General features: G+C 39.4%; 1 protein-coding gene across 1 annotated transcript in view; it reads right to left on the bottom strand.

The window, feature by feature from the left end:
• Window positions 1–5,663: 5,663 nt before the first annotated feature.
• SSRP1 (structure specific recognition protein 1) overlaps window positions 5,664–26,087 on the bottom strand; it is a 36,986-nt gene continuing 16,562 nt past the window's right edge. The window contains exons 7-16 of the mRNA XM_063434913.1: window positions 22,273–22,401; window positions 21,335–21,556; window positions 20,589–20,661; window positions 18,908–19,037; window positions 18,737–18,782; window positions 18,478–18,607; window positions 18,091–18,261; window positions 6,230–6,321; window positions 5,966–6,140; window positions 5,664–5,876 (exon numbers count right to left, since the gene is read on the bottom strand). Coding sequence (XP_063290983.1) covers window positions 5,817–5,876; window positions 5,966–6,140; window positions 6,230–6,321; window positions 18,091–18,261; window positions 18,478–18,607; window positions 18,737–18,782; window positions 18,908–19,037; window positions 20,589–20,661; window positions 21,335–21,556; window positions 22,273–22,401 — 1,228 coding nt within the window. The 3' untranslated portion in view covers window positions 5,664–5,816. The remainder of the gene's footprint in view (window positions 5,877–5,965; window positions 6,141–6,229; window positions 6,322–18,090; window positions 18,262–18,477; window positions 18,608–18,736; window positions 18,783–18,907; window positions 19,038–20,588; window positions 20,662–21,334; window positions 21,557–22,272; window positions 22,402–26,087) is intronic.

Raw genomic sequence — 26,087 nt, 5'->3', positions numbered from 1 at the left:
CTGTGGCAGCCCAGACTCATCAGGTTTTCCATTCTTTCTACGAGGAGATGAGTGTAGAGAATAAGATCCCCCATAATGCTAAGAACTTGTTTATTGATCTAGCCGAGAGTATTGACAGTAGTCTTAATGTAACCAACTGCTATGTGTGTGGAGGTACTAATATGGGAGACCAATGGCCCTGGGAAGCAAAGGAGGTAATGTATTCCGGTTATGAGACAATTGAACAGATAACATCTTCTCAAGCTGATTATCAAATGAGTGTTAGAGGTAAATCTGAGTGGCGATTAAAGACCTCCATTATAGGTTATGTTTGCATAGCAAGGAAAGGAATAATGTTTAATACATCTGTAGGAGAATTGACTTGTCTAGGGCAAAAAGCTTATGATGATGATACAAAGAATACAACTTGGTGGTCAGCTTCAAATGTCTCAGAACCACCTAACCCATTTGCAAGTTATACCAATTTAAAGGATGTGTGGTTTGACCTATCTGCTACATCGAGTTGGAAAGCCCCAGCAAATTTGTACTGGATCTGTGGTAAGAAAGCCTATTCGGAGTTACCACAGGACTGGGAAGGGACATGTGTGTTAGGTATGCTCAAACCATCCTTCTTCTTGTTGCCTATTGAAGCAGGAGAGACTTTGGGAGTTAAGGTATATGATGTGAATCATAGAAAGAAAAGCGGACCCCTAGAGATAGGTACCTGGGAAGATGATGAGTGGCCTCCCCAGCGTATTATAGATTATTATGGGCCAGCTACGTGGGCAGAGGATGGTACTTTTGGATATAGAACCCCAATATATATGCTCAACCGTATTATAAGGTTACAGGCAGTGGTTGAGATAATTACCAATGAAACATCGCAAGCGCTCAATCTCCTAGCGAAACATAATACTAGGATGAGGACAGCCGTTTACCAAAATAGATTAGCCTTGGATTACCTATTGGCAGTAGAGGGAGGTGTATGTGGGAAGTTTAACCTAAGCAATTATTGTCTTCAAATAGATGATGAAGGGCAAGCAATAGCTGAGCTTACTAGCCATATGGTTAAACTAGCGCATGTGCCTACCCAGGTATGGAAAGGGTATAATCCAAGTAGTTGGTTTGGTAACTGGTATGAGCAGTTTGGAGGACTTAAGGCATTGGTAGGTGGAGTCATGCTAATCTTGATGCTGTGCCTTCTCCTACCATGTCTGATTCCTTTAGTAGTTAGGTCTGTGCAGAGCATTATAGAGAATACAGCAGAGAGAAAGGCTGCTGCACAGATAATGGCTATTTATAGATATGAGGCTCTAAATCAGGGAGAACTAGTACAGGAAGAGGAATGTTGCGTGATTCGTATCTTTAGGGAGTCGCAAAGTCTGGTCTGGTTCATGGCAACTTGAGGTGTAAGCAAACTATGGTTGAGTGATGCATCTGGAATTGTGAAATATCAGAAGCATCAAATGGGGGAATGTGGTGGAATCTCAGTAAAAATAAATTTACTAGGACAAGATTGCCACATGGTATGTGCACTTGCATATGTTGATGTATCGGTCGGTTGCACGTGGCAATGATACAATCAGTAGTGTAAGGAGCATGTGTAGGAATACAGGATATACGAGTATTTCCCCTCCTCCATTGTGCTGGGCAAGCCATGTGGTCAAACAGGAATTTAGTCTCTATTCGGTTGATGGATAATAGTATGTGTAGGTTGAACTGATTATGGGAGGAGCTACATGCCTATATAAGGGACCTACACTGTATGATCAGGGCTCAGACTTTGCTGTTTTTTGGTGACATTAGTCCCTCTGAGTCCCGGTCGGTGAATCGAACAAAGAATCTCTTCCTTCCTGAAGAAACCTGTGTCTATCTTTCTGTGCTTGGCTTCCGTCAGTTTCTCCGGTATCAGTCTCTTGTCAAAAAAGTGAAGAACCACACGTCTTGAGATTTGTATTTTCTGCGTAAAACTATATAAATTACAAAAGATATTAAACTCTCTTAGTAGTTTATTAAACTGCTCTTAGTCCACACTCCCTATCTTAAATATAATTTTTTTTTTCCAATTACCAGCCATGCAGTCATGAATTTTTCATCCTCGCCTTCACTCTGCCCTGCTTTCTCCTACTAAATGAGGAATTTTCTTTAATGGATTCTGAGTTAAATGCCTAATGTTTCTCACGATTTGTGGTTAGCAGTATTCACATGAATTTGAGTGTCTTATATATATATATATATATTCTACAGGGCTTCTCTTTTTGCCAGCCATCTCATTCCAAGCAGTCAAACCAGAATGTAACTCTTTAAAGATATAAAAGAATATACAAATCGGAATATCCCAGAAGAATGCCAAAAACAAAGGGATATCCTGCAATGACATATAACAGCATAGTAAGCCTTAATGGATTTGTGTGTGGCTATGCCCCGGCCACTTTGAAACATTACACTTGTAATGATATAGAAATCCTGATTATTCACTGTAACAGAATAGTCTACTGAAGGTTCCACAGCCATCCTATTCTATTTCTATTGTTCTAAGAATATTTAAGGGGTCACTCCAACCACACTGCACACCCAGTTATTGTTTTGTGCTGGGGACTAGTTGCATCCCCTGCCCACGTGATTCAGGCAGCCCAGTTCCAGGATCGCTAATGTAAATTATGTGCACATTTTACATCTGTCACCGACAGACGTAAAAATGTACCCTACCTCCATGTGCTCCCTCATGAGGCGAGTCCTTGTCTTCGACAAGCATTCTCTGTATTCTTAACCCCCCACCCTGAACAGAAATGTTGCCTCTCTGTTATTGCCAAGAGCTTAATCACTTGAACTTTTGAGCCAAAAATATCCTTTTAAAAGACAGTGTTAGGAGCACTCAGAGGAGTTGATTCTTGCCTGGAAGGAGTGATCAGAAGAATATCTGGTTTAGTGGGTAGAGAACAGGACTTTACCCTGAAAATTTGTGATGTCTCCGATACTAAAAGAAAAGGGACATATACAACACATATGGAAAAGTCTGAATTCCAAGTTTGGGGATCAGTTTACCCTGTTCCATTTTATCACTGCAGTAATTTAAGCAGTGTGGGCGTTATGTTCTTTAGGATTTAACTTCAATGTGACTGGATGCTTTCTTTTTGGAAATATGCTTGTTTTAACTTATTCAGTTACATTTACAGAGGCTGCATAGTGTGCTACTGCTATGCACTATGACCTCATGTAGGTTCAACACATGCATCTCTTCATGCCGGAAATTCCATATCCTTATTACCCTTAATGTAAAATAAAAAATTAAAAAAACAACTTTTTTCCTTTGCACAAGACTAAATCGTCTTTCTTCCAGTCTAAATGCTTGACCTTGTGTCCTATATGTATAGCCCTGTTTATGAATAGATTTACAGACAAAGGAATAGGTCTTAGATATATTTGTATAATGCTATAAAATACACAGATTTCAATTTGTTAACCCTTCTTCAGTATTAAAGTGTTCCATTCCTTTTTTTTTTTTTATTTGTAGCCAGCCCCCTGCATTTTTGTCTAGTGCCATAATATCCTTCCATAGAACAGGTGCCCAAAACTGCACAATATATTCAATGTGTGGTCTTACAATTATATTTTCACCCCAAGAATAAATGCCCTTTTTATACATGAAAAGGTCACCATCGACATTTTATGAGGAAGGAATTGTCCTCCATTGGCATGAGACATCCCTTGTGTTCTTTTGCTTGGAGATTTGGCATGAGTCTTGCTCTGCCTCCACGCCAGCAGAGCCTTATGCACTATTGCTTGATGCTATTGTTGCTTGCTCTTGACAAGCATCAACAGCATTAATGAATCCCAACATGGTGGCATTATGGTGCAAACTTGCATCATTACAGTATTGGCACGAAAAACTTTAGAGTTGATTGGCTGAACAGAAGGGAGGCTCCCTTCACATCAGTGTTGCTGCAGAGCTGCTAAAAAGCAGCCATGGAGCAGAACTGCTGTCACTTGTCTGATAGTCCCTTCCTTCTTTTGCCATCTTTTGTTTTCACTGTTGTAGTATTATTTTGGGCAAATCATGCCATAGTTTGAAAGGGGATCAATAGTAACTTCAGTTGCTATTAATGGGTAGTCTGTCTATTTAACTTACTGGATTTTGGTTATATTTTAATTAACATTATTTATTAAATGCTTTAATATTAATTTAATGCTGTAACAAATAACTATTTATGATCTGAAAAGACGTGTTAATGGTTTTGTAAAGAATTAAGCCAAAAATATACATTTATGGAAATAAAAAAAAAGGCAAGTCCTGACCCAAAGATCTGTGTGCGTGCACATATTTATTTTTGCCAGTGTAAATTGTTATTTTGACCTAATGAACACATGTAAAATACAATTGTGCATTGACCAGGAAAAAATATTTTACTTGAAAAGAATTTCTAGTTGCAATAGAGTGCTTTTTAAATTCTGGGTAGCATATCTGCTCACTGGAACCCAGAAAATGTAAGAAATAGAAGAAATAAAATAGTTGTCGGGCAGAACATTTTACTGTGTGTGCATAATGTGTTAAGTCAAAGGGTACTGCCCCTCTCCCTCTGAAGAAGAAGAAGAAAAAAAAAAAAGATATTCCAACCCAGTCAAGAGATTTACTGAAAAAAAAAGTAGGGATTATTTTGTATCTGTATATTTCCTCTGCCTGACCTTTCTAGACACTGGACAGAGCTACCACCATCTAGGAGTGTCCATCCCCTAGTCGTTAGTGACAGCTGCAGAGAACTGGCTCTGTCTATGGAGGATCCTGTGGTCTTGTGGGATCTTCTATAGACCTCAATGTTGTACTTTTACATATGCATATGAGCACAGCAGTCCTCTTGGTGATGAAGCACCAGGAACTGAATAGAATTCGCCATGCCCGCGAAGGACAGGTTTAAGCAAGTAAAACTCACCTTCCACCCACGGCCACCTGAATCCAAGTGACGATATGACCACTAGTGGGCTTTGTGAATCCTGCAAAGTCCCCAGACAGTGCCACTTTAAATAGTACCCACACATATTGTGTGCAAATGAAAATGTTAACCAATCAACACATATAAACATCTGAGTGGCTGAACATGTACATGCATGGATAGTGTACTTTTCCCTTATCAAGCCCTGGAAGGTACACTAATGCTAAGCAGCCCCTGCATTTTGTTGGAACAATTTACTAAATTGTTTGCACCGTTTAGTAAACAGTTCCTTAGATATCAGTAAAACAAAAACCAAAACAAAAATAAACGGTCTGACAAGTTAGTTACGCACACTTTCTATTAAATTGTGCATAAAAGATACCTATATTAGGAACAAATTAACAAAGAAAAACAAATAAAAATAGAAAGAGCTGTTCATTACAAAATTAAGATAACATGCATGAATTTTCCTAAAGATGTTTTAAATACATTGCTGGATGGCAGGCTGTGAAATGGGCTCCAATCTTCTGTTAAGACATTGGATGCACTTTACTTGCACTCAGGAGACTCTACTTAAGGTTCTTTAACTGAATTATACACACTTAGCGTCCACGAGGCGTCTTTTAAGTGCTAAAGGGCAAAGAGGGGGCGTAAATTGTAAAGAATCAAATTACCCATTGCTTTTATCACACATATAGGAGCGGAAGTGAAAACACCAAAACAGGAAGGAAACCTAGAAATTTATTACAAAAGAAAGGAAAAAAAAAAAAAGTCACAAGCAGGTTCTACCTTCAATTACACATAGAAATGTACACATCTTCCCATATTTAATAAACACTCCAATGCTGTCCCAACATCACAACACTGATTTGTAAGAATGATTTGTGACACCATGTCCTCTGTGGACCCTTAATCTGAACCAGATTCATTGGAGCTTGGAGGAGTGCTGGCTTTCTCTTCATCTGATCCCTGAAATAAACAAATACCATTTTATCAGTAACATTAAGTAAGGCAATGTTACATGATTCAGCAAACATTCTAAATATCCAGTTTCTCACCTTCTTGTTTGTGCTTTCTTCAGAGGAACTTTCATCACTGGATACAAACTCTTTGCTTTTGAAGGATTCTGAACTGGGTTTAGTGGGTGTCTTTGCTGGAGGAGAGCCTTTTGAAGATTTATGTTTCCTCTTTTCAGGCTTTTCATCTTTCTGCTTTTCTTTAGATTTTTTAGATCTAACAAAAAACAAAAAAAATAAAAATCGGATTGGCAAATATACAATGCATATTCTCAAATAAAATCAGTTTGATAAAATTATTCATACTTCTTGCTGGACTCTGAGGGTGCACTCTCTTTATATTCTTTCATGGCTTTTTCGTAAGCTCGCTTAGCTTCCTCAGCTTTACCGTCCCATTCCTACCAAAGAAAGACCAGTAAAAATGTGTTACAAAATTTAAAGTGTGTTTGTGTAAATCACAGTGTTAATACAAGCTTCAGCCTTAAAAGGAAAGCATATCTATTAAATATGCCACCACTATAAACAAAATTACTAGCTTTAGACTTCAGGCAATTACTGCATTTGCTTCTTGCCCCACTTTGACAAAATTGGTCCTGCATTGAAACACTTCCCCAAGCTGGGACAATGAGGCTCTCACTCTGACTTTATTATCAATGTATTAGTGTGAGAATTAAGTGACATGTACTGTAGCTGACACAGAGCAAGATACTGATTTGTAGGAGGGTTCTCCCTGAATTCTGATAACTGTGAAAAGTAAGAGGAAGGACCTGTTTTTATGTACATGATAACATGTATTAATTTGCTGGCAATTCTGCTAGCACAATGTGCAGGTCAAATAGAGTAGTTTAATTTTTTGGAAAACCTGTTTAAGCTTGATGCACATTTTTGCACACACTGCATAGTTTAACCCAAATTCCTGACAAAGGCACCACATGCGGCAAAATGTGCATCAAGCTTATACTATTGTTTTATCTCAGAAAGTTGTGTTTCATTTGGGGGCTATCTGATCTGGTTAGAGGGGCCCAGTGAAGTTTAGTTTGGACTGCCTCGAAGCAGTGATAGACTATTAGGTTAGATGTGATACCGGTCTCTTATTGGGAGTTTTATTTCTCCATTCAGCCATTTTCTATACATTTCCCTGTTTGACAAGGTTAACCTCATCTTATAAGCCTATATATTAATTTTAGAACTATTAGAATAGCCCACTCTTACCGATCTGTTTGATTTTTTTCTACCAGTCAGCTTTTGGTTATCTCTGTTACTGATATAGAGGTTTCATAACTGCAGATGGTTCACCGTAATCTTTTTAAGCTTGGAAATCTCATCTCTTATATCTAATGATTCTACACTAATTGTGAAATTCCATCTCTTACTAGATACATTTGTGTATTTCCTCTATTGATACTTATTTGTATTGATAATCATTAATTATAATCCATTCTCCACAAGTACAGACTTTTTTTCTAAATATAGCAGTGATATTACTTTTATAAAACTCTGGACTCTACTTATATACTGACACAAACATAATATACGATTTCAAGCATTTATTCAGTTCCAATCATAACCTTTATTTAAACAGTGGTTTAAAATGCGATCACTGTATCCCTTAAGGACCAAACTTCTGGAATAAAAGGGAATCATGACATGTCACACATGTCATGTGTCCTTAAGGGGTTAAGGATACAAATTCACAATACAATAGCTCTTAACCCTTGCTACAAACGATTCCAGTGACATGACTAGCACGATCAAAAAAAAAAAAAAAAAAAATGATATTGTGAAGCCCCCTGGTCTATTAACATTAGATGCACTTTAAGCACTTATTACAGCAACACTGTTGGGTGGTTAAGAGTATGCTTTTTTTTCCTTCACTTTAACTTTACGGTTCACATTTAGAAATTACTAAGAAAAGTGACGTTTTACCAGTGGTAATTTTTTGTGGAGCTGGTCTTTATTAGTTGTTTAATTCAATAAACTTTAAAATAGAGTCAAAAGTTTTCTTAGCTTTAGCACATTCTGTAACAGAGGCTTACTATGTAAATGTTGGCCATTGTAACTTTCAATAGCATGCCACCCCTTGCAACCTAGTAGACGGACCTCCATTTCAAGACCAAGTTCACTCTGCAGCCCAATTTGCCTCTGGTGACGTTGCATCGCCTAATTGATCGCAGAGGACAGTCTGAAGGGAGGACTTTGACAGCAGAGGTAAGGCTGTATGCGGACAACAGATGCCCAATATGCACAGAATTCAGATTAAAGGGACACTAGTCACCCGCACAACTACAGCTTAATGTAGTTGTTCTGGTGAGTATACGCTCTGCATAGAGACGCTGATATTTTCTCAGAGATGCATTGATTCAATGTACCTCTATGAGAAGGTGCTGTTTGGGCAAAATGGCGTGTGGCCCGCCCCATGGCGATTTTAGCTAATACAACGCTTTCCCTACAGATTAACGCCAGCGCACCCATGCGGTGTTGAAAATAAGGTATGTTCTAATCCCTTCTAAAAGGGGCCAAGCCACCTAAATGGTGGTTTTAACACTACAAGGTCAGGAATACAGGTTTGTGTTCCTGACCCTACAGTGTTCCTTTAACTCTTGTTCCGAAAAAGCGAAGGATACTGCTGGAGGTAGAGTTAAAGTGCTTTAATGCTGTATGTGCGGTGTTTCTTATTGAAACACTTAACATACAGACTCCAAGCATCATGACCACGTCAAATGATTAAAGTGGTGATAGTGCTTAGAGCATCTCTTTAAAGTAGCATTTGATACAGAAAGCTTACATCGATTTAAAAAAAAAAAAAAAAAAAAAAAAAAAAAAGTTTACATTAATTTGAGGGCCCTGCTTAATAAGCTTACATGCACAAAGGAGTGGGGTAGTAAAGTGACACAAAAGGTAAGGATAGTATTAGACTAATGACAGTTGCAAGAGAGGAATCAGTCGAGAGCTATTAACAGTTTAATTGATACGCTTTTATGAAGAAGTGGGTTTTTAATGATTTTTTTGAAGGAGTGGAGACTGGATGAGCAGGAGGAGGAAAGGGAGTTACACAGGAACGGTGCAGCCCTCAAGAAGTCTTGAAGACTAGCATCAGAGGTAGGAGTACGGACAGAAGATAGATGCAAGTCTTCTGCAGAGCGTAAGGGCCTAGACAGGACATACTTGTGTATTAGGGAGGATAGATAGGTGGGAGCAGCATTATGTAGATATTTAATGCTACTTCCACCTATCTATCCTCCCTAATAGACCAGTCAAGGCACCTACGCTCTGCTGAAGACCTGTGTCTAAACTCTGTTCGTACTCCCACCCCTGATGCTCGTATCCAAGACTTCTCTAGGGCTGCACCGTTCATGTGTCACTCCCTTCCCCTTTCCATTAGATGCTCACCCAGTCTCCACTACAAAAAAAAAAAAAAAATCATTAAATACCTAATTTTTTCACAAAAAAATATCAATTAAACTGTTAATGGCTCCAAATAAACCCACACTAAGTCTTCACTGAATACTATTCTATCAATCTACTTCCCTTACCTTTTGTGTCACTTTACCCCATTCCCTCTAGCATGTAAGCTCATTGAGCAGGGCCATAAACCCCTCTATTTCTGTGTGTCAAACTTGTCTGGTTACAATTACATGTTTGTTAGTCCACCCAATGTAAAGCGCTATAGAATTTGTTGTCGCTATATAAATATAACGCTAATAACACTGATTTACATAATTTTTTTAACCCCTTAAGGAGGGCGTACTTTTACGCCCTCCTTTTTTTTTTTTTTTTACACTTACCCGGTCGCCGGTGATAGAGTTTGGGGGGACTCCCAGGGAGCCTCCCGCAGCACATCCGACATCCTGCAGTCCCCCCCGGCCATGTGAGAGTGATGTCCTTGCGAGGACCTCACAATCACATAGCCGGGTTAGCTGCCTGGTGCATTGCCAGCAGGGGGACTAACTGTAATATATATTTATATATAATATAAAAAAAAAATATGTAAATACGTTAAAAAATTAAATAAAAAAAATAATTAAAAAATATATATTTGTGTGTTATTTCGTTCTAACTATTATGATAATATATATTTATATCAAAATACACGTAGAACGAAATATATATCCATATATATATATATAAAAATATTTTAAAAAAAATTATATATATTGTATATACATACAATGACGCTATACGCACATTTCCGAATTCGGGCAATTGGAAACCGGTGAACACTGCATGATTGGTGAGTAACTCCCCTTATTTCCCCTATATATTTTTAACAAACCGTATATACTCAAGTATAAGCAGAGGTTTTCAGCACATTTTTTGTGCTGAAAAAACCCAACTCGACTTCTACTTGAGTCAATGTCTGTATTATGGCAATTTACATTGCCATAATACAGACAGGGGGCTGGCAGGAAGCTCTTACCTCTCCTGCAGCTCCCTCCTCCTCCGCGCCGGTCCGGTCAGCTCCCAGTGCAAGTCTCGCGAGAGCCGCACTATGACCCCGCGGCTCTCGCAAGACTTACACTGGGAGCTGACCGGACCAGCGCGGAGGAGGAGGGAGCTGACAATGAACTGCCAATGCCACTGGACCACCAGGGAGTGAGAGCCCCCCTCCCTGCCATGTATCAAGCAGGGAGGGGGGACGAAAAAATAAAAAAATATATAATTAATATTTTTTTAAAAATATATATAAAATATAATTTAACAAAAAAAATTATTAAAATAATAATAATAAAAAAATGCCCACCCCCCACCAAGGCTCTGCAACACACTGCACTCATACACACACACATTGTAAATAAATATTCAATATAATTTTTTTAGGATCAAATTTTATTTAGAAATTTACCAGTAGCTGCTGCATTTCCCAAGCTTGTCTTATACTCGAGTCAATTCGTTTTCCCAGTTTTTTGGGGTAAAATTGGGGGCCTCGGCTTATATTCGAGTATACACGGTACTAACGCTAATTATGGCCAGTGTATGTGACCAAATGGCTACTAAAAAAGACTTGACATACCCCATTTGCAATACCTTGGGTTGTCTACTATTGCAAATGGTATGCCATTATGGGTGTAAATTTAATTCCTGGGCTACTATACAGTCTCAAAGACAACGTAACCAATCTGGCGAATTTAAATTTCAAATGTAACATGCTATCTTTGACCCTGTAACTTCCCAAAACACTATAAAACCTGTACATAGGGGGTACTGTTTTACATGTGAGACTTTGTTGACTACAAATATGTGTATTTTATTGCAGTAAAAGCAAACCGTATTACGACATGACAGTTAAAATGTCATGTAGAACTAAAAAATTACAACATTTCTTATTTTCTCCCATTTTTTTTTCATATTAAATTATTTCATAGCTAAATATTTGACATTAAATGAAAGCCCTGTTTCCCCTGAATAAAATGATATATAATAAGGGGGGTGCATTTAATATGAAAGAGGTGAATTACGGTTGGACAGACATATAGCGCAAATGCCAGGTTTTGTTTCCGTGTACATTTGGCTCCGTCCTTAAGGGGTTAATGTATATTGAATGCTCTGTGAGTTGGATTTTATATTTCCCCTGATTATCCCGTGCATTAGTTATATATTTTATTGTTTTCATTGGGCTTTTTCTTTATTTTAATTTATTTTGATTCTTTTCACCATGCACTGGGGTTGTGGGTAGTAGCACTTGGATACTTCTCTTAGTCCCTCATTAGATCTAGTAGTAATAGTAGGCATTAGCACTATGCTATGCTGAGGTAACAGGGATCCTTCTTAGACAGCTTTTAGTTGTCAGTATGGAGTAACAGACCGAGAGATTACTAGGTTATCTTAAGACTATATAGTGTATATAGATGGAGTAATTTTTTTGCTTGTAATATATATATATATACTAGGTCTATACATCCTCTCTAGTCCTCCCTTTTTTGGATTACCTTTGACAGTTACCTACAGCTTTGCTATTGGCAGATATACCTACCCTACTTTAGTATCTATTTTGGCAGGAGACCAAGTGTTTTTAGTTTCATTAATAAATATCTTTCTTTTAACGATTTAGCATACTTCTACAGGGTTGTACAACTTTTTCCTGGCACAACACCCGTCTGGGCATATGTGTCGGTGAATTAGTATTTTTTTTCTTTTTTTTTCCTTGTTTTCCTTGTTGTCTATATGTTTGTTTTATGTACTGCTTTGAAACTATCACATTAAAGGGATACAATTTTTTAAAATTTTTATTTTTTATTGGTGTGATACTTGCAATAAAAAAATGTCTTCATTATATGGATTATAACAATAAGACTTATGTATGGCTTCACATACTGTCTGGGGGCGATAAAAGTCACATTAGAAGTCTCAACAACTTAGCAAGTGTATATTTGGGAGAGTGTCACTGTAATTGTACTTGTCGGGGAAGTCCAGTGAGTTAGACCAATGTCTCTTCTGTTAAGATAGACGTTGACCAGGTGCGGTATATGCATGCAAGAAAGGGAGCTTATGTAAGTGGTTAAGTGCTATGGAGGTACCTTATGGAGGGTGGGAGTAGGTGCGTTAGGCGGGAGCTAGGCGTTTTATCTTCCCTCTTTTGCGCTGGGTTAGGACCCCTGGTTGTTGCTGGTGAGGTCTCACGGTGCTGGCTTTAGGGGTACTTTGCTCTCTTGGTCCGGCTGGCTCAGCCTCCACTGGTTTTGACAGTGTCAGGTTCAGGCTCTTGAGAAAAGCGTCCAGGTCTCCGAACAAGGCCAAGGTCAATATTGTGTCGCCTTGTGGGACCTCCAGCGTTCCGTCTACTCTCCATCGGAATTTAATATTTGCGTCTTGCAGTCTCTTTGCGACCGGGGCCAGCTGCCTTCTTTCCAGTAGCACCGCGAACGGCAGGTCCCCATAGATCGCGAGCATGCTGACCTCGAACCGGATGTTGCCGATATCTCTGTTGCAGGTCATGATTGCTGATCTCACCGCCACATCCGTTGTCACTGCTATGAGGTCTCTGGGTGCTTCCGTGGGTGCCGTCGCTGATTTGCGTATCCGGAACGCTGACACCTACAGCGGGTTGCTCTCTCCCCTCTTTAGACCCATGGAGGCCAGCATTCTCTGCAGGAAGGGCTCTGTCCCTCCAATTTTCTCTGGGACCCCTCTGATGCGGATGTTTCGGCGTCTGTGTCTGGAGTCTAGCACAGTCACCTCCCGAGTAAGTTTCTGAATCTGGGTGGTCAGTTTTACCAATTGGTCTTGTGTAGTCTGCATCTGGGTGTCCCGTGCAGTTTCCATGGACTCAATTCTGTGTTTGAGCATACCCAGGTCTGCTTGGGCCTCTTGGAGGTCGGCCCGCCATATTTTTCTGAAGTCTTGCTGGAGATTTCTTATGTCTCTTCGTGTTGCTGGCGAAGAATCCCCCTCTGTCTCAGAGTCTGTCTGTATACTGCTGCCGGTCGGTGAAGCAGTCCTCTCTTCCCCTTCTTGGGATTCCTCCAAGGTTTCTCCTTCACTCTGGGCTTCCGGCACCATCTTGTGGGGAGCCTGTGGAGTAGGCCTCTCGAATGAAAGCCTGATATCGGGCCTTCTTGGTGCCTGATTTTTAAATTTTTTCGCCCCATAACTGTCTCTGAGTGTGGGGACGTGGGATGTCAGCTTGTAGGAACGGGTAGGTGCTTATTATTTCTCTCTTTTTGCGGTGCTTGAGCAGAGCTCGTCTCTTAGACGTCTGTACCGTTGCTCAGTAAGCCACGCCCCTGAGTTTTTTTTGTTTTTGTTTTTTTTAAAGCATATATACTCCTTCGGTGCTGCTGCTGACCTCTCTGCTCCCTGAAATGTCATGGCTGTCCAATCCAACGATCCTCAGAGGAGCACTAGAGAATTTGATGTGCATGTGCACCAGAACGCTGCACCCAAGCTTCTTCATAGGAAAGCATTGCATTAATGCTTTCCTATGAGGGCTTCCGCGTCAAGTGAGTGAGGTTTACTAGGTCAGTGTCATTGAAGCACCTCTAGTGGCTGTTAGTATTACAGCCACTAGAGGAGGATTTAACCCTGCAATGAAACATTACAATTCCATAAAAACTGCAATGATTTACATTGCAGGGCAAGGAGAACAGGATCACTGAACCCTGGCCACTTTAATGAAGTGGCTTGGGTGACTAATGGCCTTTTAATTCAACCATTTAAATTAAAGTGCTATAGTTCCAGTTTAGAAATAAAAAAAATATAATTCACTTCCTTTTTCCAGTGTTCAAGCAGGTTGCTTTCATGGAGCACAGCAGAAGAGTCTAAGGGCCTGTCTTCTGGCTGCACTGCTCCCTGGTATTTGGGATCAGCTTTAGAGTTATAAGATCTGTAGGCAAAGATCTAACCCTGAAAGCTAAAAAGTGTCAAAGACAGTGTGGGGTGATTGGTTCCTGGGTGAGCAGACCAAGCAAGCATTGGGACCAATTCCTGACCGAGTTGAAGCAGTAGACAAACGTATCAATTTCTGTCTGAAAGATAGTGCTTGATTCCGGAAAAGAAGGGACAGAAAACATGGCGGGACAGGTGTTGATTAGGTATGTGCCCAGTGGGATTTTTCCTCTTCTTGGGGTGCTTAAACAATCACAAAGGGTAATTGAGAGGCCCCTCTCAGACCACAGCAGTCCTGTGGATTCAGCTGACTGAATGTACCACATTAAAAGACATGTTTGAATCCAGAGGGCAGACGGCCAGCAACAAAATTGTAAGGCAGTGGTAATAACCACACTCTTGGAACGAGACTGGGAGAGCACTAAGCTCTAATCTGCCCACTGAGATTAATCAAGGAACTTGGGTGTTGCATCTTTGTTTTTGGACTAAACTTCACAGGAGACCAACCTAAAGTTGATGGGAAATTTACACAAGTTGATACAATGCTGCCTGGGGGAGCTAGTACACTCAGAGAACAAGAGGTACGAGAAAAGAAGGAATTTCCCTTCTAGGAATTTAAAACCTTTGCGGAAGGAAGAGAAGATACTGAGGGCTATGTTAAGGACTTTGAAAAACAGTGTGGATTACAAAAAAAATGGTCCCCTAAAATGGGATTACAATTGTATCTAGTAAATTAACTGGAAAAGCTACAGAAACACACCAATCTGAAGCCATGGTAGAGAACTTAAAAAATATAATAACTGATATAATTTTATTAGTTATTATATTTTTTAATTTCTTTACCATGGCTTCAAATTGTTTTAGGTAAATTTCAGAAAAATAAGTGAAGCCACAATCCCATTCACATTGATCTCTCTATGTGCTATATTATCATTAATCATATCATGATTTTCCTCAATGCATTTTATACTGATTTTAAGATGCTGTATACATTTCTGAATCTTTAGAATATACAAGTATATCGATATATGTATTCCTTATTTCACAAATGCATGGTCAAATTGAAAACAAGTGTTGGTTCACACATGAAAAGTCCTGCAACAAAAGGGCACGTGTCTTTAAGAAATCCTGACAGGCAGCACAAGTCGACAGGGTATATAGATCATGACAGAAGGACTCCTCACTATCTTGAAAAAAACCTTCCAAGCACGGGCAAAAAACGTTGATGCGGAGGACAAAGCTTACATTTATCTACCTTCTTCTCAGTACCAGCAGCACATTTCCAGCTGTTTGAGGTAACGGCGCCCCTCAAGTTTGGTTACAACTTTTGCGGCTGAAAGAAAAGACTTCACACGGTTCCAGCTGCTCTAACGGAAGGGTTACACTGGCTTATCTACTAACTGCTCATACTGCATGTACTGGGACTTTACAGTGATTACTCACATCCCTTATACCACTTTTGTTATTTTAATCATTTCTATATAATTTTCTACAAGGAATTTTAGTTTTTATCTACTTGATGAATAAATTGTGTTTGAACTTTCATTCGTTTGAAGTAATTTCCACAAAGACATTACTACAATCTTGAACTGTGGATTTACTACATCATTTCACTTCTGACCACAATATATTTTTTCGATTTGTATATTCACCACTGTGGAGGTGAATCAGGATTAGATTTACTATATCATATTGATTTTTCCTTTTTATTAGGGGAGAACTACTTGAAGAGCTGACACTTTGTAGAATATTTAACCAAAGATAACCTGTAGAACACATTGTAATCACAACGGATTTATAGCGCATCCACTTGATCCTGAAATTAGGCATACCACCTCAGGAACAAGATAAAAAAAAAATCCACATGTTTCACCAAAGAGTCATTTTTAGCACATGTGGACCCATTAGTAATGCCCCATAGGGCATTGTAAATTATAAATAAAATAGATTAAAAGGGTTGGAGTGACTCTTAAAGAAGAAGCTATCCTTCAGAAGAACAGTGCTGTCCACAGACCAAATTTCTTATGCTCACATTATTAAAAACTATGATGAAAACAAACAGTATGCTAAAGACTGCAGAAATAATAGATAATACAGGTTAGTGTACCAGAAAGCAGAAGCAATCTGAGATATACTAGGCACTGATTCACTCTTAACTCCAAATAACATGACATAAAAAGGAAAGGATAATAAGGAACTTCAAGGGTATACCTCATCTTGGCATCCTCTGTTTTAACAGTTACACTATACCATTGCTTTCAAGTAGACTTGTCACTTCCCTGGAAATTAGGCTATTGAACAAAAACATTTAAAAATCACTCAGACACGGCATGGATTGAAAAATGGACATCGTACTGTTAGATCTATGGGCATGTTGGACACACCATTCCAGAACTGTATTATTATGGAGTTTGCACTACTTTTTGCAGCTATAACAGCTGCCACTCTGCTGGGAAGGATATCCTCAAGATTTTGGATTGTGTCTGTAGGAATATTTAAAATATATCGAATATATCTACAAGAGTTGTTTTGTCTTTTAATTTATGACAATATACAGTGATCAAATATAAATCACTGTATGCACTTTCACATTGCTGTTATGTTATATATAACTCCCAAATTTGACAAACGGTCTGGCTAAATCAGCATTCCAAATAATCCTAAAGATGGTCAATGTCTTTTACTTCTCCTTTCTTACTTTTGCCATGCCCCTTCCTCTCATTCTTCCATTACACCTCTGTGTCCCTTCCCTCTCCTTATCCATATCACCTCTAATGCGATTCAGCTCCTTGTTCAAGTCAACTTTCTGTATGCTCTTCCTCTTTTATCCATGTCACCTTCCGCTATATGTCCTTGTCTGTCCCTATCAAATCTTTCTCTACCTGTCAGTATCCCGATGGTTCATCATCGGTGTGGCGGAACCACTGCCGGTTCGTGTGGTTTCAGCTTGTAATGTTTGTGGTCAGCGACTGTGCGCGAGTCTGTATGCGTGTCCGGCAGCGAGAGTGTGCATGTCCGGCAGCGAGTGTATGTTTTGGTGACATGCCCCCTCCAATCACATGTTAAAGGTGTTTTTACTCACCCTTTTTCCCACACCGTGCTTCAATGGCTGAGATCAATCTTTCCCATAAAAAAAAACCAAAAAACACACACATTGGGAGACTATTGCGCATGCGCTGCAAAACACCATGCTGCGCAATAAACTTCTCCTCAGAGATGCCATGAATGAATGCATCCCTATGGGGAGCATTAATGAAAGTGCTGCACACTGCAGCACTGACCCAGGAAGCACTTCTAGAGGCCGCCTGAGTGACTGTCACTAGAGATGTTACCAGACAGCAATGTAAACCCTGCCTTTAGCCTGAAAGGGCAGTGCTTACTTTGAAAAGCGTGCATGGACAGTGTATAAACTTCAGAAGCACTCCATTAAGCTGTAGTGGTTCTGGTGACTATAGTGTCCCTTAAAGAATTGTATTTTTGACGTTGAAAAAATCTGGCTCCTAGATTTCAAGCAAGTTTGTCAAGCCCTGTCATAAGACATTAGAGAACTCCCATTCACTTATGGGAGCTGTGCTTTAGCAAATTCTACTCCCTTAAGACTATAGTAACATCATGCATAACCACAACATGAGCCACCATAAGCTGTGTTCAGAGCTCACACAAGAACAGCACTCTGAAGCTATGGTCTACTCAATGTAGTCAGCAATGGCTCTGGTCTTTGACTTCCAGAGCACCTGACCTACTCCTAGCAACTGGCAAGGTATAGATGGTTTAGCTCTGAAAAAAAGCCGACATGGGTTTAATTTCCAAACGTCCTTTCACAAAGTGGCTTGAGCATTGCATACCTCCTTCTTGTCACGAGTCATAGTCTTCCATATCTCCCCAGCTTTTTTAGATAGGTCGATTATGCTGATGCCTGGGTTTTCACTCTTAATTTTCTCCCGACTTGCATTTAACCACAACATGTAGGCCGACATTGGACGCTTGGGAGCAGCTGGGTCTTTCTGTTTTTTACCCTGGAAAAATTTAAGAAAAAAAAAACAAAAAGAAATAAAAGTAATTTAGGATGTTAATTCATGCCTAATGTCCTGATTGGACACATCATTATACGCGCTTGTGCGATGTTCAGAGCACAGGTTGGCAGAGTTGGGAGGTATGTGTCTGATTTTCCTTGAAGAAATATACTGGATTGATGAGAAGCCATCTGAGGGTGACAGAATTATCTTATTTACCTCTGACTTCTTTCGTGGTTTTCTTTCTGCCGGCTTAGTTTTCACAGGCTTTTTCTGCTTCTCTTTTTTTTCACCCTCCTCTTCATCACTGCCAGCACTGGATGAGCTGGCTGATGGGTTACTGTCAAACCTGCAACATGTGAACAAAGAGATAACTAAAAAGCAAAACGGTTCCTTCAGAATAACATTTTATTTGTAAGATACTCACGGAGGTGAGCGTGGTTAGATAAGCTATCTCCTTTATAATCAGACTACTTACTCTTCTGCAACCTCATCTTCTTCCTCACCAGGATTAAATGACTCATCTAAAAGAAAAAGAAAAGAGAAAAAAAAGGGGAGGCCAGTTATCAACCAACATAAAAGTTTTTCTAGTTACTCATCTCATGCACATCTATCAACAATACACTTAAAAACTTCTGCAAACACTCACCAGTTTCATCTCCAGAGTCATCACTGTCTGCATTTTCCCTAATTTTCCCTTCTTCTTTCATTCTCTCCAGGTAAGCATCATGCTGATCATCATCAGAGTCTGCATAATCATCATAATTCTGCTTCATACCCTAAAGAGGAGTTTGTAACACACAATACCTCTGAGAATATATGTAAAACTGAGAAAGTACATCTTGGCTAGAACCAGTAAGAGTAACACGATTTATATCATAAAACGTATTATGAACAGGGCCTGCAAGGTCTTTGAATCTGCAAGGCAACTATTAAAATCATGCAATAAAATAAACCTATTCCATGTTGCTAAGTTTAACTCATTGAAATCACAAAACAAGCAACATTTCAGACCGTTATTGAAGCAATACAGACAGATGTTTTAGAACACAGAACACAAAATATCCAGATGGCTAAAGATTTAACATATGAAAATCCAATTTGACTATGAAGATTATTTTACTACACTTCCATTCGGAAACCAGCAATCACACTTTGAAATCTGCCAAAGGAGTTAGCTAGTAACCCATGGCATTCATAGACTGATCTCTAACTTAGTCCCTTTTAGCTTCTGCAGTAAACAACCAACAAATGACAACAGTGGATAACACCTCATTTTTCCTACATGTGTTAAGGTCATACGTAAAAAAAGATATAATGTCTTATATCAACGCCATACAAAATCCTTGGGGAACAAAAATATCCATTTGTCTAAAGCACAGAAAGCCCAATTACACATTTTGGAGCTTAACTGTTGGCTGCAATGCATTAGTAATTAGAATCAATAGACTTTAGTGCCTAAAGAACATCAGTTCCATGTGCGAGAAATGGGTAACTTGAGACACTAAGATGGTTTCAAAGGATGTTACATGAATGACTACTAAATTATCAATAACATGTAAAGGAACTGTTTTATCAACTGCGGCAAGGAAAGTGAATAATGCTACACTGCAGAAGCAGCAGAAAAGGGATTATGGGACAATTTGTTGCCCATAAACATACAAGAATATCTAACAGCATGATTAAGTGAGGTACACGGAGCATACCAAACACGCATTATATGCCAGAGATTTAGGCAAGGACTAGGCTAAAGCTAAAAAACATATCAGCATGGGATCAACAGCATAGTAAACCTCCTAGTTATGTTTAAGTACAAGTTAAAGTCAAGGTTGTAGTGAGCAAAATAGTAAGACGCTGCATACAAAAAAAATGCAGCATTCTGAAGCAAAAACAGTGTGAATACATTAAACACCTTGTTCTTTATTTGCAGAATGTGTAAAAAAGAGAGGCATCACAAAAATAACATGTACATTTATGCACACAACACAACTTTTTCAACTTCACTTCATTTTTGCAGAACAACCAAGCCAACAGGAAAAAAAAAAAAATGTAAACATGATTTGTTTATCTTCATGCATACAAACAAAAACACACCAACACACTTTCTAATCCGATCTGCAGCAAATCACATGCGTTGGAATGTTGTTAGCGTGTAAGAGATCAAAGCAAACATATAAAAATGGATTAATGGAGACCTGACCTGTGATTTCTAACAATGGAATGATTTAAAGGTGGTAGGGAAAGAGGAAAAAAAGAGAAGGAAAGATGAGTGAGGATTTATGCAACAAGGGGAAAAAATTAAAAATGTGGGAGTTATGACAGAGTCTCACCTCTTTCAGGCCACGATTTTTGATAACTAATTTCTTGGCATTCACAAAGTCAAACAGCTTTCCGTATTCCTCCCTGAAAAGACCAAAGAAAAACCAAAAAAGAGCAACACTTAAACACTCCAAGCACCATAACCACTACGGAGTGCAAACAACTGCTTTTTAGCTTCTTACCAAGAGAGAGCCATTCCCTGCATCTTTGCCACCGGACGCTCTCTTCATTGAGCTAAGGTTGGCAATGCAAGGCTTAACCAATTGGTTGAGAGTGATATAGCTCAGGAAAGCCATCAGAAGCACCTAGCAGGAGCTTCAAGCTCTCAATACAAGCTGCAGAGAAGCAATGACTGACGCTCAGCAGACGTCAAACCGCAAATGATTTGACTACTTACACTGGATGTGCTCCTAGCACCATAACTACTACATCACCTTGCAGTTGTAATGTGCTTGGAGTGTTCCTTGACTAATAAACCAATGACATTGTCCCATAATATTCCATCAATAAATTAGCCTTTTAGTTTGTTTGCAGAAGCCTCTAAAACATTAACAACAAAGCTACAAAATGGAATAGATGAGAGTCCCGAGGATAAAAGGGTTTTTTTTTTTATATAAACAGTTTTTTTCTGTTCATTACAGAAACAAATGATCTTGAGGTCCTGAGAAACCAATTGATCGGGCTCTCCAGTTACAATCAAGACTAGGTATCTCAGATTTCCAGCTCAATGTATTAGAAGGCTTACGTTATCACTAACCTTTCAATGCTGCTAAATGTATACTGGGAGCCTTGTTTAGTCTCTATTTCGAAATCAAAAGAGCGTGTTGTTGTTGTGCCACGAGCAAAGTTAACACAGTTTACTTCATCAAATCTGATGTGGACTGGTGGTTTGTGGACGTAGATAAAGCCACGTTCCAAGGGATACAGCAGTCCTGAGCTGGCCTTGTAAGAACACGTGATGCACTGAGCTCCCGAGTGCCTGCAAACACAATCATTACAACATCTTGTTTGTAAACAGTCTTTTATACCTTTTTTGTTTTTAATTTTTAAATAAATATTTCCATTGATTAACCACAAAATGTTCAAATTTTAAAAAAATGTTGGAAAAACGTTCAGTTATGTACAGTCAATAAGTTACCAGTAGGGTAACTCATAAAAGTGTGATTTGCAAGTGAAGTCACAGTTGCAGTAAATCTAAACAGCTCCTGCCACCATAACCACTTCAGAGATAGAGCTTGGAGTGTTCTTTTAAAAGGCGGTATTCTGTCCATGTTCTAGATATAGAGTGCCACTTAATATAAGAATAACTATTTAAGAACTACTTAACCCAACGTAAAGGCTAAACGTCTGACAAAGATTTAAACAGTATATACATTTAACAAAAAAAAAAAAAAATTAAGTCACTTGAAGCAGAGACAAATATTCTGATGTATGAATGATAATGCTTAAGATTAGAGAAGAGGGATACAAATTGTAATTTTGATTTGTATGATATAGGTGTATTAAGTTATATCTCCCTTATGAGACTTGTAAATTAAAACACACAGAGAGGAAACAAAATAAAATAAAAATGTTGCTATAGTAAAATTCTAAATGTTCTGTGCTCTGATAGGAAAAGTGTGCTTAGACAAAATCTTTAGCACACCAGACATCTCTCTACAGCACTCTTTGAAACAGAATTTTGTCATTTCTTACCCCTGAAAATTTCCTGGCACTGTGATCTTGCGGTTTACTAGAGCTTTCATAACACGACTAACCATTTCATACAAACAGCCTGACATGGTCTTCTTCAGCTTCCCTTCAAAGCGTTTTTCCACTTCTTCTCTAATAAGGATGAAAACATTGGAGAAAATTATGTGCAAAGACACACAAATAAGGGAAGCAAAATAATTTACTCTTTTTTTTTCAGAATTTGTATTTTATGGAAGGTTTTACGAGTGGGGATAGGGTACAGAAGGCAAGAAGGGTGGGGAGGGGTAGGGTGTTTCACATGTACTTGCAGTATAACACAACAGTATGCACGTTAACAGTCGATTAACTAATTTTTCTTTCGGAGATCAAGTACATGCATGGGCCTAATATGTACATATGTGACATGCTGTATGATTCACTTGCAGTCTTACGCATCTATCTACATTAGGAACTAGTATAACCATATATAAAAATCCTGTAGGTCATATTTTGTGCTTCTTCCATTGTGGGCGTCAACCGCGTATATCTCATGCAGACCTTTATTAACAATTGGATTTTAATCTTGTGGTATGTTCTATACCAGACCACAGTGGTAGGCTATGTTTTTAGGGTAGTCCATCTGTGCCAATTATGATGTGTGGTTGCGATTTACTTTTGTGTAGAGGCCGTTAATTGTTCATATTTGAGGTATTGTCTAATCTTAGCTTCCAGCAGTGTGGAAGAAGGGCAAGTAGTTTGTTTCCAGTGCGTAGCTATAAGATTGCGTGTCGCCAATATTGTTATCATTACCATAAGTTTATCTAGGTGTGAGATAGGGGTAGGGACTAAGAGCAAAAGGGCCAGTTGAGGTGTCAGTGCCAGGTATACCCATAAGGGTCCATAGTTTTGGGATTTCCGCCCATAGTGGTGCTATTAGGTGGCATCCCCACCATACGTGGGTCATGGTTCCCCCACTAATTCCACACCTCCAGCATTTGTCTGAAGTGAGAGGATAAATCCTATGCAGCTTATCAGGGTGTAATACCATCTGTACACAAGCTTTTTGTGGGCTTCCACATTTGAGTAGCAGGTGGTTATGCCCTTTAGGGCTAGTAGGGAGTCTAGCCATTGTTTATCTGATAAAGCCAAGGGGAATTCTCTTTCCCACTGGCTCCTGTAGGAGAATTCAGGCGTGGTAGTCTGGTTTCCCAGCACCGCGTTTTTAGTCGGTGCCGAATGGCACCTATCGTAAAGCATCATTGTTTCCACGTCAATGGTGGGTGAAGTACTTATGGGTTGTGCGACTTTGTCTCTGATTATGAATTTTAATTGAAGGTATGGAAAGATATAGGAGGTGGGTACTTTGAATGTGTTTTGTAATTCCGGGAAGGGTATTATCTTCCCTTGGTGACACATGTCCTTGATGCGTTTAGCTCCTCGCTCCTTCCATCCATTTAAGGATAGCCATGGAGAGATTGAGAGAAGCGCAGTTATAGGTGCCCACTGTGAGAACTGTTTATCAGTCTGTTTTGAGTGGCGGAGGGAGTCCCACACTTGGATAGCGTATTGGGTTAAGGGTAGGAGTTTGTACCTTTTGTCTCTCAGATGTTTGGGAGTCCACATGTGGTCTACCACAGAGCCTCAGGGCCCATATTGGTTTTCAATGTCTACCCATTGTAAGGTCGATTGTGGGGCATGCAGTTTCACTGCGTTTTCTATGATACCTCATGATGTTAGGGAACCCCATTCCGCCCTTCTTCTTTGGGGATTGTAATAATGCTAACGGAATTCTAAAAGGTCCCATATGAAGGATGATAGTAATTTTTGTATTTGCTTGCATAGTGTGGGTGAGAGGGGTAAGGGTAGCATTTGAAAGACATATAGACGCTTTGGAAGTACCATAATTTTTACAGTATTAATCCTACCCAGCCATGACAACATAACATCTTTCCATTTATGTAGGGTGATGCTTTGGTATGTGGCCGCTATTTTCACTCCTAAGTAAGTGAGATGTGTCTGTCTCCAGTCAAAGGAGAATTCGGTTTTCAGTTTGGATACCCTTGAGGAGGATAGACGGATTTGGTAGGGCTTGCGTCTTTGACCGGTTCAACTTGTAACAGGACACATGACTGTATTCCTCCAGTACGCTAATGAGATTTGGTAGAGAGCGTTCGGGTCGAGACATGGTTATCAGGACATCATCTGCAAACATTGACAGTGTGTATTCTGAGGATTTGATATTAATCCCTGTTATGTTCCGCATCTAGTGCTAGGAGAAGGCCTTCCGTGTTGTGTGCCAGTATGTTTAATACTTTTCTGGTGTTATCTGATCCTAGTCTATTTATGAGGACAAGGGATTTATGCTGGGGTAATTTGATTATTGTGCTTTTCAATTCCTCTATTGTGAAAGGTTGTGTTATTGATTCTATTTCATTGTGCGTTAGAGTGGGGAGGTTCACTTTGTCTAAAAATTGTGTGATATGTTCCTTACGACAGTGTGGATGTCATAGGGTCGTCTGAGATTATATAAAGAGCTATAGTACCTTGCAAATTCTTCCACGATGTCTTGTGGGTGCAAGAGTTTGCTCTTGTTGGTGGAGAGAATATAGGTCACCCGTGAGTTGGTCATGTGTGCTTTCAATTTAGACGCTAAAAGGGATCCTGCCTTATTCCCTTGGGCGAAGAATTTATGTTTATATCTTTGCAGGATATAGGTTGCTTTGTTTAGTTCTAGTTCACGTAGTTGTGATTGTAATGTTTTTAGTTGTTCATAGTTGTTTGCTGTCAGATCTAGTTTGTTAGCATGGGTGAGTGTGGTTATCTGTTTAATTAGAGTGTTGTAAGTGTGAAGCCGCGTCTTTTTCGCGAAGCGGGCATGTTTAATGAATAGTCCCCGTAGTACTGCCTTATGGGCTTGCCATACCATTTCTATGGCTGAGGCTTCCGTGGTATTTTGTTGGAAATACTCTATAAGCTCTGTCATAACTTGTGTGACGATGTTAGGGTCGCGTAGTAAAGATTAATTCAATCTCCAGGAGCCCGTGCCTTTGTCGGGGTATTGAGCCATTAATGTAATAGAGATAGGGGCATGGTCAAACCACGTTACCAGGCCTATTTTAGTGGATTAGACTTTAGGCATCATAGAGGAGTGTAATAGAAATCTATCTGTGAGTAGGAATTATGAGCTTGTGACTGGAAGGTGAAATCTTTTTCGGATGGGGTGTAGTACTCTCCATGCATCTAAGAAGCTAGTGTTGTGGAGACGTTGTTGGATCGCTTTTGTCATGGTTATTCGATTCTTGACCGTGGTCTGTGATACATTTAAGGAGGAGGATGTATCCATATTACTATCCAAGATAAAGTTGGTGTCTTCCCCTATCACTACATTGCCAAATGGCTAAGTTGGCTAAGTTCAAAATTTTATCCAAGGATGTGGCTTGGTTCTCGTGTGGTCCATACACATTAATAAGTGTGTATGGTTCATTGTTAATTAGGCATTGTACTAGGAGGAAACGTCCCTCTTTGTCACTTAGTTTTTTTCTGGAATGAGAAAGGCACATCCTTATTGAACAGTATTGATACTCCCCTCTTCTTTTTAGAGTATACGGAGTGGTAGCCTATGGGGAATTGTTTGGATGTGAATTTAGGCAGGTTAGATTTCAGGAAATGGGTTTCCTGGAAGAAGGCCACCGTAACCTTCATTTTTTTGGCTTCGTCAAGGGCGAGCCTTCATTTATGCGGAGAATTTAAATCCTTCGCATTAAGCGATATTAGTTAGTGCCATGGGTATATTTTAAGTGTGTCTGCGTTCGTATGATGCAGATCATCTTGGTGCAGCA

Source organism: Pelobates fuscus, chromosome 10 (assembly GCF_036172605.1).
Source record: "Pelobates fuscus isolate aPelFus1 chromosome 10, aPelFus1.pri, whole genome shotgun sequence".
NCBI classification, from domain to species: Eukaryota; Metazoa; Chordata; class Amphibia; order Anura; family Pelobatidae; genus Pelobates; species Pelobates fuscus.
This window is presented reverse-complemented; position numbering and strand designations above follow the sequence as displayed.